The following is an 11,147-nucleotide window of genomic DNA, read 5'->3' as shown; positions in this document are numbered from 1 at the left end:
TTTCTTTTCTAGTTATTCCTAAACCAGGCTCTCAGGCCTCCCGTTTTTTAAGGGAGGGGCAGAGAGATGAATAGAATGGGCAATTGAGAGTAATCTGTAATCTTCCCTGATTATATTTCCAGTAGTCACTGAATGAAACCCCCACAACACAATGCCCTGGGGGCTTCCATCACTTGGGGCTGGAGCTCCTTGTAGGCTGGGGGACCCTCAAGGAGACTTGGACTCTAAGGACCCCATCATGAAGAAATGGGAGTGGAGCTATCAAACCTGAGCACTACACCCACAGCTTCTGGAAGTGGGTGATATACATGTCCCACTGCCCCAGGTGGAGGCCCTGAGAATGACACTAAAGGTGCCTCACACAGCACCCCCTGCTGCACCTTCCTGCTCTTACCTCCCTTTAAAGATGGCCTAACTTGTCAGTAGATCTGGCTGACAAGCATATTTATTTCCCTAAAGTATCTCCCCACACATCCTGGGCTACACTCCAGAATTCTATTATTTTGAGATTCATTTGGGCTAAAAATAAGCCACCCTCTGAGAAGTTGTCTTTTATTTGTTTCTGTGACTGCCTTGATTTGTTTCACTCATACTCAAAGAAGCGCTGATGAAACAATTCTGCTAAGCATGGGAAATATGAATCAAGATAATTTTGGAGCATGAGACATGATCTATTTGGGATGGAAGATTTCTAAATAACCAGAGAGGTAGGAGGACCCCAGAGCATGAGAGTGTCAGGGCAGGGGGATAGAGAACTAATGTATCTGAGGAATCACTCCCTTCTTGTACATTTGTTAAGGACTGAACTTGTCTCTTCTGCCTGCAGACCTTAAGGAAAATGAATTAAAGGCTCTAATCCACTTTACCAGCTTCTGCATGAAAAAGCGAGGTGAGGTGTAGGCAGGCCAAGCCACTGCCAGAACTCTGGCATCATCATGGAACTTATTTAGGAAATGCAGCTTTCCTGCTTCCCCATGTCATTTGCATTCTTTCTCCACATGGCAACAAGTTCAGTGGTTTCCTTTTGGCCCTTAGAATATAATAAAATAAGATCGAAACAAACTCTTCCCATGGCATCTAAGGCCCCGCATTACCTGCCCCCCTTCTCCCTCACTCACTATGCTCAGACCTCAAACGCCCAGGCCCTTCCCAGCTTCAGCCTTTTTCCCCATGCTTTTCCAACCACAGTCATATGTGGCTGGCTCTTCTCCCCTGTGAATTTCAGCTTTACACCTCACTTTCTGAGATGGCCTTTACCCTCTCTATCTAAAGTAAGGTCATATGTTCATTTTCTAACTCAGACCCTTGTCTCTTCATAATAATTAACTAATTTTTTCTTATTGTTTTACCTGTTTATTTTTATGTGTTATGTGCCCTCCCCAACAATAACCCTTTAAAAATAGAAACAATTAGTTCCTGGGCTGTACAAAAACAGAGAGCACATTAGATTCAGCCCATGGGCTATATTTCGTTGACTGCCCTGATCAGTGCTTTGTCACTCCTTAGATGTGCTCATGAGATAGTTGCTGAATTCAAAAATCTAAGGTGTCTCAGAGACAAGCTTAGAATCAGTGCCATTGATCACAAGATGCATGTGAGTTGTTCTTGTATGTACCGAACCAATAGCTATTCTTTCAATATTTCAGGTGTATAATTTAAGTTTTTTGAGATTCCTAAATGATGGTGATTAGGGAGTCCTGAGTAGCTGGAAAAGCAAAATTACAACGCAATTCCCATTTGTACTGAAGCCAACTTAAATTTAAGACAAAAAGGCACTCTGAAAAATAACATTGCTTATTAATCCTCACAGTAACCTTAAGAGGTAGGTTATTCCTACACTGCATAGAAGTTTAGGCTTAGAAGCTGAACAACTGCTCAACATCACACAAGTGGTGTGTGGAGACAAGGAGACACCAACGCAGGTCCTTTCTGAGTGAGAAGCCTCGACTATGAATCATCAGTGCCAGTTTTTTCAGTGCTACTGACTTGAAACAGATTGTCTGGACAACTTATTAGCTCTCCCAGATTTATCTAGTCAAAAATTACACAGGTTTGAGTGAAAGGTGTAGTTAACCACCCAGATCTCCTTTCCAGACTGAGGCATTCCACTCCCCTGCAGCTGGGATTGCGGCTGCCATATGGCTCAAAATGGAGCCCCTCCCAGGAACTGCCCTGGGCTCTAAAGAGCCACCTTGACCAAGGCCAGGCCCCTCCCAGGGGCAGCCTCTATCCCATCACTTGCTACAGGGTGAGTGCTAGTATGTAAAACCCAGCCCCCTTGTCTCCAAGTCGGGTGACTCAGTTCCAGAGCTCCCCATGGGATCAGCTGATGCCTCTACTGGGACAATACCACTCAGTTCAACTCTTGCCTTTTATTCCCCAACAAATGTGGATCCTAATAATTCCAATAATTTCCTCCATGTAAACCTCCATCCCAAGATCTCTTCCTAGGGAACCTAACCTAAATTAGCACAGGCTTTTTCTGCCCTTGCTCAAGTCACTGACAAAAATTAAGCAGGACATGCACAGGGCTTTACATGATGGATACACTGGAGTCAAGGTTCTTAGGTTGTCCATGAACATCCTGAATTTTATGCTTATGCACATTAAATATATGCTTACATGCAATTTTATGGGAGAGAGAGTAGTTACCATTGCCTTTTGAAGAGATCCATGATCCAAACAATCCCCTTCAAACAAGCTGATACTGATTCATTACAAACATCAAGTTTGTTTCTAAAGTAATTGTTTAACCAGATGTCAATCCATACATCAATCTTAAACAGCCCACATTTTTTTCCATCTCATTAAAAAACGGACCATGAGAGATGATGTCAAACACTTTGCTGAAATGTTTGCTACACTGCTCCCCTAATAAATCTAATTCAGCTGAGTGTTAAATTGATTTTGTTAAGGCACCTGGGTATTTTGCTGTGTCCTTGAATTCCCTTTTGACCACATCTTTTAAAACATTTCCAAAACAAAAGTAATTCTCTTTGATGGAGAAGACAGAAATAAAATAAGACTTGTGTAGTTCTCCTGTCTGCCATCAGTTGACAATAGAATGTCTGCCCCTCTGAGTCTACCACTTTATCTTTGTTTTTCTGGCTCCAAAAAATATCTCAAAGTACTTTTTTAAATGAGTGGAGTCATTGTTCCTTTATTTTGGCTCCAAACAGTCTTACAATCTTTGTTATCCTTGGCTCTGTCTCAAGCCTCAGATCACTTTAGACCTCACACTTCTCCTAGCTCTCACTCCCAATGTAACTCTTCCCAGTTGTGCCTTGTTTTGATCATGCACCCCTGCTTCCCTCTCCTTCCATGTTCGGTACATGTTTTTTAAAACACAGAATCTTATCTTCAGTACAACACCTTCTTAAAAATTTAATGTTACCTACCTGATGAACTGTGGAGCCACCAGAACCCTGAGCATCTGAAGAACGGGTCACAGGAAGTGGAGGAACAAGATCCGTTTTTGAACTGCAGAAAGTGAGTGTTAGAATTAACGACTTAGACAGTACCTGGAGTCACAAGCTGAGCTGGAAAGGTCTTGTGTTTTACATACCCTTGTAGTGCTTACAGTGCCTACTACAGTGCTTTACACAGAGAGGCATCTAGTAAGTGTTTCTGAATTATGTTCGACGGGTTAAGAATCTTGCCCCAAATCACAGCAAATATATAGAAGAACAAAGGATAAAAACATAGGTATGGTTTCCATGTGCTTTTCTTACTGTGATATGTTGTATAAATGGATTTTTGTTTCTACAGAAACACTTATTGGCCATTTATTCTTTTCTATAAACCCATGGAGCTACAGACAGCAATGCTCTACATTCTACAAGCAAAATAAAAATAAACTTAAAAACCTGGCCTATGTCTCTCTCTGCTAGGTTAGCTTATTTCCCAATGTTTATCGCAGTTTTAAGCCTTAATTCAGAGTAACATTCCTACCCAGCAATAACAAGTACATGAATTTCCATGACTGTAGTACTTTTACAAATGTATGCATAATGATTTCGTAAACACATTCATTTATTGTGTCAAGCTGCGATATGGTCATTTTCCTCAAAAGAAAAACTAAATAACACAAAGACACAAACTACTGTAATATATGATATTTGCTGAAGTAAAAGACAAAATATCATCAGAAAGAAATTCTTATGCCAACATCTCTCAAATATGGCTGCATTTATTACTCAGAATAAATAATTCATGCATTTTTTTCTTTCTTCTAAAAGCTTCAGCGCATGGCTTGTAAGGGCCATGATTCAGCCTAAGTATTGCCTAGGTCTGCGCTATCCAACATGGTAGCCACCAGCCACACAAGGCTAAATTTAAATTAATTTAAAGTAACAATATTAGATCTCTAGTTTCTAGGTCACACTAGCCACATGTCAAGTACTCCACAGCCACAGAACAGCTCCATCACTGCACAAAGTTCCAGCGCACTGCGCTGTCCTGCGGGCCCGGGGGTGATGACGGCCGCCCACTTACTTCACTTCCGAGAGAACCGACCGCTCTCCATCCGAGCACTGGGACCTGCGGTACTGGCGGTAACTTCGCGGGGAATGAGAGTGCCTGATGCGGATCGGGTCACCTTGAGTCCTGAACAAGCAAGCAGAAGCCATGGAGACAAACAACCGAAAGTCAGAATGGGGCAATTTGGAGTTTTTCCTTAATATTGAAACTGCGAAGGAATAATAAACTTCTAAAAAGCAACTTGGTCCCTCTGAGCTTGTAAAGCCTAAGTGGCTTAAATTTCACAAGTTAACAAAAGAAAACTGCCTCCACATCCATGAAAATAAAACTTTATAATACAGTTGACCCTTGAACAATGCTGGGTTAGGGGTACTGACCCTGAGCAAAGTCGAAAAATCTCCTGTAATGTTCCAGTCCACCCTCCAGGGGCTCAACCAACTGGGATCCTATAATACTGTTGTACTTATGTAGTGAAAAAAATCCCAGTTTAAGTGGACCCATGAAGCTCAAACCCATGTTGTTCAAGGGTCAAAAACATATGTATATACTTGCATATGAATTTTTTAAAAAATCAAGTTGTAATGAAATAGTCCCTGCAGTTGAATCCTATCCAATAGTGTGGGAGAAAAAAATCTACAATGCAGACAAAATGGCATTCCTACCACAAGAAGTTGGTCACTGTCCTAGTAACTAACATTAGGAATTCAATCTTTGATGTAAAGATGGGGGGGGGTGTACCCACCTGCAACTGGACTGCAGTGGGAAGAAAGCATGGGTTAAGGAAGGGAAATAAAGCAACGAAGTCGGCCCCACTTTTTCTTAACCCATTATGTCATCTTCCATTGCATCCTACACTAAGTAGTGATTAGAGAATCCGTGATGCTCTCATGAAGCACATGCAATGAGTTAATTCTGCAATGGGTTTATATGACAGGGTTTTGTGGCCAACATAATTTCTCTTTGTGTTAAAGTAATGAATAAAAAGACACTTTGTTACTAATCAATAAACATCTCAAAAAAAGAACTTATGTTTTAAAACTGACATTAATCATCAAAAGCCCCCTTGTTCCTACCACCTACAAACAGGCAGTTAATAAGAGAGATGGTGATTTCAATACAGAATGCGCATAATTAGCTTTTATACCCTCTTTTCTACTTCCTCCTCTCTAGTTATTTTTAATTTTGCTTAAAATGTAAAGACAAAGCACTGCATGGACCACCACTAAAGAGTAAGAGTGGATTACTCATGTAAGTATTAACAAAACTTTTATAAAAAGATTTTCAAAGACATACTCTATTTTAGTGTATGGAATCTCTTTTAACTGTTCTTCTGACAATCCAGAAGGATCCACAAGTTCCTTTCTACAGGGAAATAAGCAAGAGAATTAGTTTCAGTACTGGTATAAACACTAACACCCTTCACAACTGGCAGGTGAGTTTTCACTTTCTAATCTTGTCTCAAAACACTGTTAGTGAAACTAAGAGACACAAGCCAGAAACAAAGATTTAAAAACTAGGATGATAGGGCTGGGTTGGAAAAACAAACACACACACAAAAACTAGGATGTATTCAAAGAAAAAATGGGAGGAAAACCTTCTCTGTAGCTCCTCTACCATCTTGCAATTTTTCTATATCCAGAAAGTAGGTGACTGTCCAGCCATCCCTCATTTCCCTACGAAAGATCTGCTTCTCTCTCCTGTAGCAGGGGTCTTTTTTTTTTTTTTTTTCTTCTCTCTTTCTCTTGGTATTTATTTATACAATATTGGCCTGTCTGAGGCTCATTTACAGGCGAGGCTGACTGGCCTTAGGAGGGAGCTGTCAGGGCTGCCTACAGAGGTCTGCTGGTGTGGTAAGGCACCACCACTGGGTCCTTAATGATGGCAGTGAAGACCATGTGACAGGCTTCAGCCCGAGGCTACCTCTCAGTGTCAGTGGTCTTCCTTTTAATGCCTTAAAACCACATGGGTCTTAAAACAATGAAGGGGAAAAAAAAAAGTACTCACTGAATATGCTTCCATAACTCTTCTTTTGCTTGGATATCGGGACTTCTCCTATAAACAGAAAAAACAACACTCATCTCTGCAAACATGCTTCATCTAACGACCTAATAGCTAACTTTAGCAGAGCTACAACATTAACAGTTTTCAGACTGTGAAGTTCTTCTTCACCAGCTGACACCAGACAAGGAAAGACTGGACAGGGAGCACTAATGTGAGATGGTTAGTACACAGATACCAGCTAATTTATCTGCTAGCCCACTGAAGGAAAACCACGTAAAAAGCAGCCATAACCAGGGCTTCCGTTAATGAGAGCTTAGAACCACAGGGACAAATTCATACACCCTCCAGTAGTGGTTTGACAAAGAAGAACAATTCAGGGCTTCTGTTTCTGGTCCTTCTAGCTACTCCTAAGTTAAGGTAAAGAATTTATCCAGATTTTATTAATGTGAAAGATCCCAGCATGATCTGTAATTACCTAGTAGAAACAGCACCACAAGGGAGAAGAAGATGGTGGGACAGCCAGCTTAGCAGACCGTGCACCACTGACCCGCCATCCTTGCTTGTTCATTACATCTGATGTTGCATTTCCCAGTCAAGGCATGTGCCCACAAATGCCGGAACACACCCGTGGCCTGTGCTGCCACCCCCCACAAGCTCATCTCTATCCCATTTCTCTCTTCTCCCTCCACGGACCCCTCAAAATCTCTTCTGCTCCAAGAACTACTTGAACAGAAATTGAATCACTAACTTTAATTTCCTAGAATAAAAAATTCAAAGCCAGCATTCACACTCCCCATAACTGCAATGAAAACTGGAAATCTATTATCACAGCAATTGCTGCCACAGAGTGAGTTTTTTTCCCTAGTGAGAAAATGATACGCTTTCATCAGTCCTTTCAAGAGAACCAAGGTCTAATAAAGGCCCAAAGAAAAGACCCAAACCCTAACAATTAAGAGGCCCTGAGCTAAACAAAGCCACCAATATACTCTGTCCTGTGGAATTTAACATTCATAATCTGTTTCAGCATTTCTGGGCTCAGTGTTACTTTCAGCATATGATACTACCATTCCTTTCATTTTTCTCAGTTAATAAGGGCACCATTGAGGCATTCTGGTAGGGCTTTCTGAGCCCACAGAATACAATAAGCTACTTTTTTAGCAATTGAATTGACTAAGTGGTATTTTCCTTTGGCAGTGGGGTGGGGAACCTGTCTGTAGACCTTTTAATCAACTCAAAAGGAGTCAAAACACAGAAGATAAGAGGGAGGGGATGAAGCCTTGGTCTCAGACATGTAAAATATGATATTGTTAAATGTAGCATTTGTTATAAGAATAAAACTACACAGCTAAAAAAACCTTAAGAAATGTTTCTTTGGAAGGATTTCCTCTATGGAATCTGCCTTTCCTACATTTGGCTGGTCTGATTCACTAGACAATATGTAAACCCATTCAATGATTTTGCCAGAGAAGGTGCTAATATTAAAAAGCACTACGCTATTGTTCGGTTCCCAGAGAAAGATGGTTCCGTTGCAATCATACACTGGCATCCAATTCTCACAGAAAGTCACCCAATAATCCAAAGAAGCACATAACATTTAGATTAGGAAGCTATTCTACAGGTAATCATTCTTATTTCAGGAAGGTGCGATAATGAAGCTATCTTCAAGTAAGAGCAGGGTGTCTCACCCTCGGCACTACTGGCGTTTTGGGTCAGATAATTCTCAACTGTTGAGGGCTGGCCTGTACACTACAGGACGATCAGTAGCCTCTACCCACTAGATGCCAACAATACCTTCCTGGGGTGACAACAAGAAATGTCTCCAGACATTGCCAAATGTCCCCTGGTGGTGGAAACTGCCACAGATTAAACACCACTGGTCAAAAGTATGATTTAGAGGTCAAGCAGCTAAGGTTTGGTGAAGGAACTAAAAGGCCAGGTTACTATAAAAATCCATTATGTGAATACTGAAATAGTGCTGGAGAGAATGACAAAGGGGCAAGAACTAAATCTTTAAAGAATGATGGAAGTGGTATAATTTGATGGCATCAGACTCAAAGCTAAGTGCTTTGAGGGAGGAGGGGAGGAGAATAAGAAAAGCAGTGAGGGGCAAGGAGGACATGACCCCCAGGACCACCACACCAGGCCAGGTGGTCAAAGGTGATGAATATGAACAACATACAAAAACCTAATAAAACTAGATATTTCTGAGTGTTGGAATTGTTACTTTCTTACTTATACTTCCCTATCTTGTCTGATTTTTTTTTTTAGTCAAAAGAATTTCTTACCTTAATTATCAGGGAAAAAAATGAGTATTTTCATGTTTTAAAAAACTACTATTGCTGCAATTCCACAAGAAATGCTTTTCATTTCCATCTCAGAAGAATTAGCAGAAATGTCATCTTAACTCACAAAAGAATCAGTCTTTCCAGTCATAAATATGGCCCTAAAATTAGGAATTTAGTCTATATGTTTAAATTCAATAGTAATGTAACAGTCATATATTTAACTAAACTGAGTTCTGAAATGCCAGCAGTTTCAGACAGCATTAAGGCAGGGAAAAGTTCCAAAGTTAAAAAAAAAATGCTAATTTCCCCCAATTGCTAGACCACCTGTGATTTAATAAATGTAAACACAGGCTGCATGCTAATGAGAGATGTATTATTTTTATGCTTACATCTGCACACATTTAATCAATAATTTAGGCTGATTTCATGCTGTGCAGTTCAACATCATTTTGTGAATTCAGAAAGCTGTGGAATTTTAACAGCCATTTTTCTTAATTAAAAGGACCCTAATTATGCAGATGTTTTACTTGAACTCTCCACATGAGTTCCTAAGGAAATAGAACCACGAGTTGTCCATAAGTACAACGTATATAAAAATAGACATGCAGTTGTATATTAGTCCAGTAATACTCGCTTTTCAGAGAAATTGTTTAGATGAGACATCATTTAAAGATAATTTTCCTTTTTTCCAAAACCTTAAAATAAAAATAGTTCATAAATCTATAGAGTTTAAACCCCATCATTGCATAGTCTTCTACATCCCCCAAATAGTCCAATTATATTATCTAGAAAATATTAAACTATAATATATGCTATATATTACAGCATAGTATATACTGTGTTTTGTGTACTATATTATACTGAAAATAAAATAATAATAAATATGGCAGCATTAGACTTATTATTTTTGTGACCTAATACTGACCACTAGAAGGAAAGTTAGAGTTGAAAACGTGTTACTAAGAAAACTAAGCTTACAAAACATCTTCACTTAAAGAATTCAAAGCATTTAACATACATCTCAGTAATTCCTCATCATATTCCTGAGTGGTCAGAACAGATATGATCAGGAGAGGTCTTAATCTTCCCCTCCTTCCCTCTTCCCATCTAGGAATCAAAAAGATTGGAAAGCCATGGAGCCCAGCAACCCAGCCACGGAAGATGGCTCAGGAGTCACTTCCAGGGGCTTCATAATAAATCTTTATCTAAGGCATCGGACGTCTGTTCTGCATTTAACTGGAAACATCTTTTCACCCTGACAGCCTCATCTTCCACATTATCACTTTTTCAATAGAAGTAGTAAGACATTATTGCCACCAGAGGGAGCCTGAGCCTTCTCTCACACACACAAGTTGAACATACGAGAACTGTTATTTTAGCTTCAGTGCTACTTCCAAATATCCCAAAGAGTAAATTTCACCCTTGTAGAAGAGAAGTTTCATCTAAGTTTTTTAATGAGAAGTAAACATGAATGTCATGGCAATGCAGCTGGAAAATATACTACATATAACTACTTTTTCATTTTACTGGATGATATTCAATTATATTTTAGTTTAATGTGTTTAAAAGAGAAGGGCTTTGTGTTTTATACTACTGTATGTCTGGTATTTCATAACGAATATCATTTTCTAGCTTTTCATTCATTCATCAACGAAAGAATCACGTATGACTAACGTATCATAACATTTTAAATCCTCAGCAGATACTTCTATATGGGCAGTTTACAGACACTGCAGTAGCAAGCCAGGAACACGGTAGTAATTGAGAGGTAAATGGTTTACTATATATCTGAAATGCTGTGTAAACTTACAAATATATCTGAAGAATCATTTTAATTACTTTCTTCGGATAGTGCTCTAACCACGTTTTCACTTAAGGAAAAAAAGCTGTAGTGGTTCCTAGAGATTCTTATATTCTCAATTCTAGTTTTTATGTGGGTTGGCCCCACCCTACTTTATTCACTTCATTTCAAGTGGAAAAAAAATCAAGTACCTTGTTTATAGGGATTAACTGAGACCTGGAGAATTTACTAATTACAGTAGCTGCAATTTCAAGTATTTATAAGGGCACAGGTACTTGACACACGTGATCCAACTTAATGCCGAGCAAAATCTCATGAGGGTGGTATTATCTGTGTTATAGAAATCACACTGGAAGTTTGTAGAGATTAGGTAATAAGCTAACATTCAGAGGCGGAGAATGCAGACAGTGGTCTGGTCTGACAACAGCACCCGGCAGATTGCGTCTTGTCAACAAACCTCAGGTTTTTAATGTCACAGCTCAAGTAAAAAAGCCTGGTTTGTCCTACATAATCTATTGTCTCGCAGAATTGTAACACTCTTTATTCCTACTTGACATTTTCATTTGATTGCCCACTTGTTT

At 39.6% G+C, this 11,147-nt stretch overlaps 1 protein-coding gene across 2 annotated transcripts in view; it reads right to left on the bottom strand.

The window, feature by feature from the left end:
- Positions 1-11,147, bottom strand: part of EPB41L4A (erythrocyte membrane protein band 4.1 like 4A) — a 220,599-nt gene that overhangs the window by 2,515 nt on the left and 206,937 nt on the right. For both annotated transcript variants that reach the window (XM_032476504.1, XM_032476505.1), the window contains 4 exons: positions 6,484-6,531; positions 5,773-5,841; positions 4,495-4,605; positions 3,399-3,480 (listed from right to left, as the gene is read on the bottom strand). In XM_032476504.1, the coding sequence (XP_032332395.1) occupies positions 3,399-3,480; positions 4,495-4,605; positions 5,773-5,841; positions 6,484-6,531 (310 nt within the window). The remainder of the gene's footprint in view (positions 1-3,398; positions 3,481-4,494; positions 4,606-5,772; positions 5,842-6,483; positions 6,532-11,147) is intronic.

The sequence above is a fragment of the Camelus ferus genome, chromosome 3 (assembly GCF_009834535.1).
Source record: "Camelus ferus isolate YT-003-E chromosome 3, BCGSAC_Cfer_1.0, whole genome shotgun sequence".
In the NCBI taxonomy this organism is placed as follows: Eukaryota; Metazoa; Chordata; class Mammalia; order Artiodactyla; family Camelidae; genus Camelus; species Camelus ferus.
The sequence above is the reverse complement of the archived record's forward strand: the minus strand, read 5'-3'. Positions and strand labels throughout refer to the sequence as shown.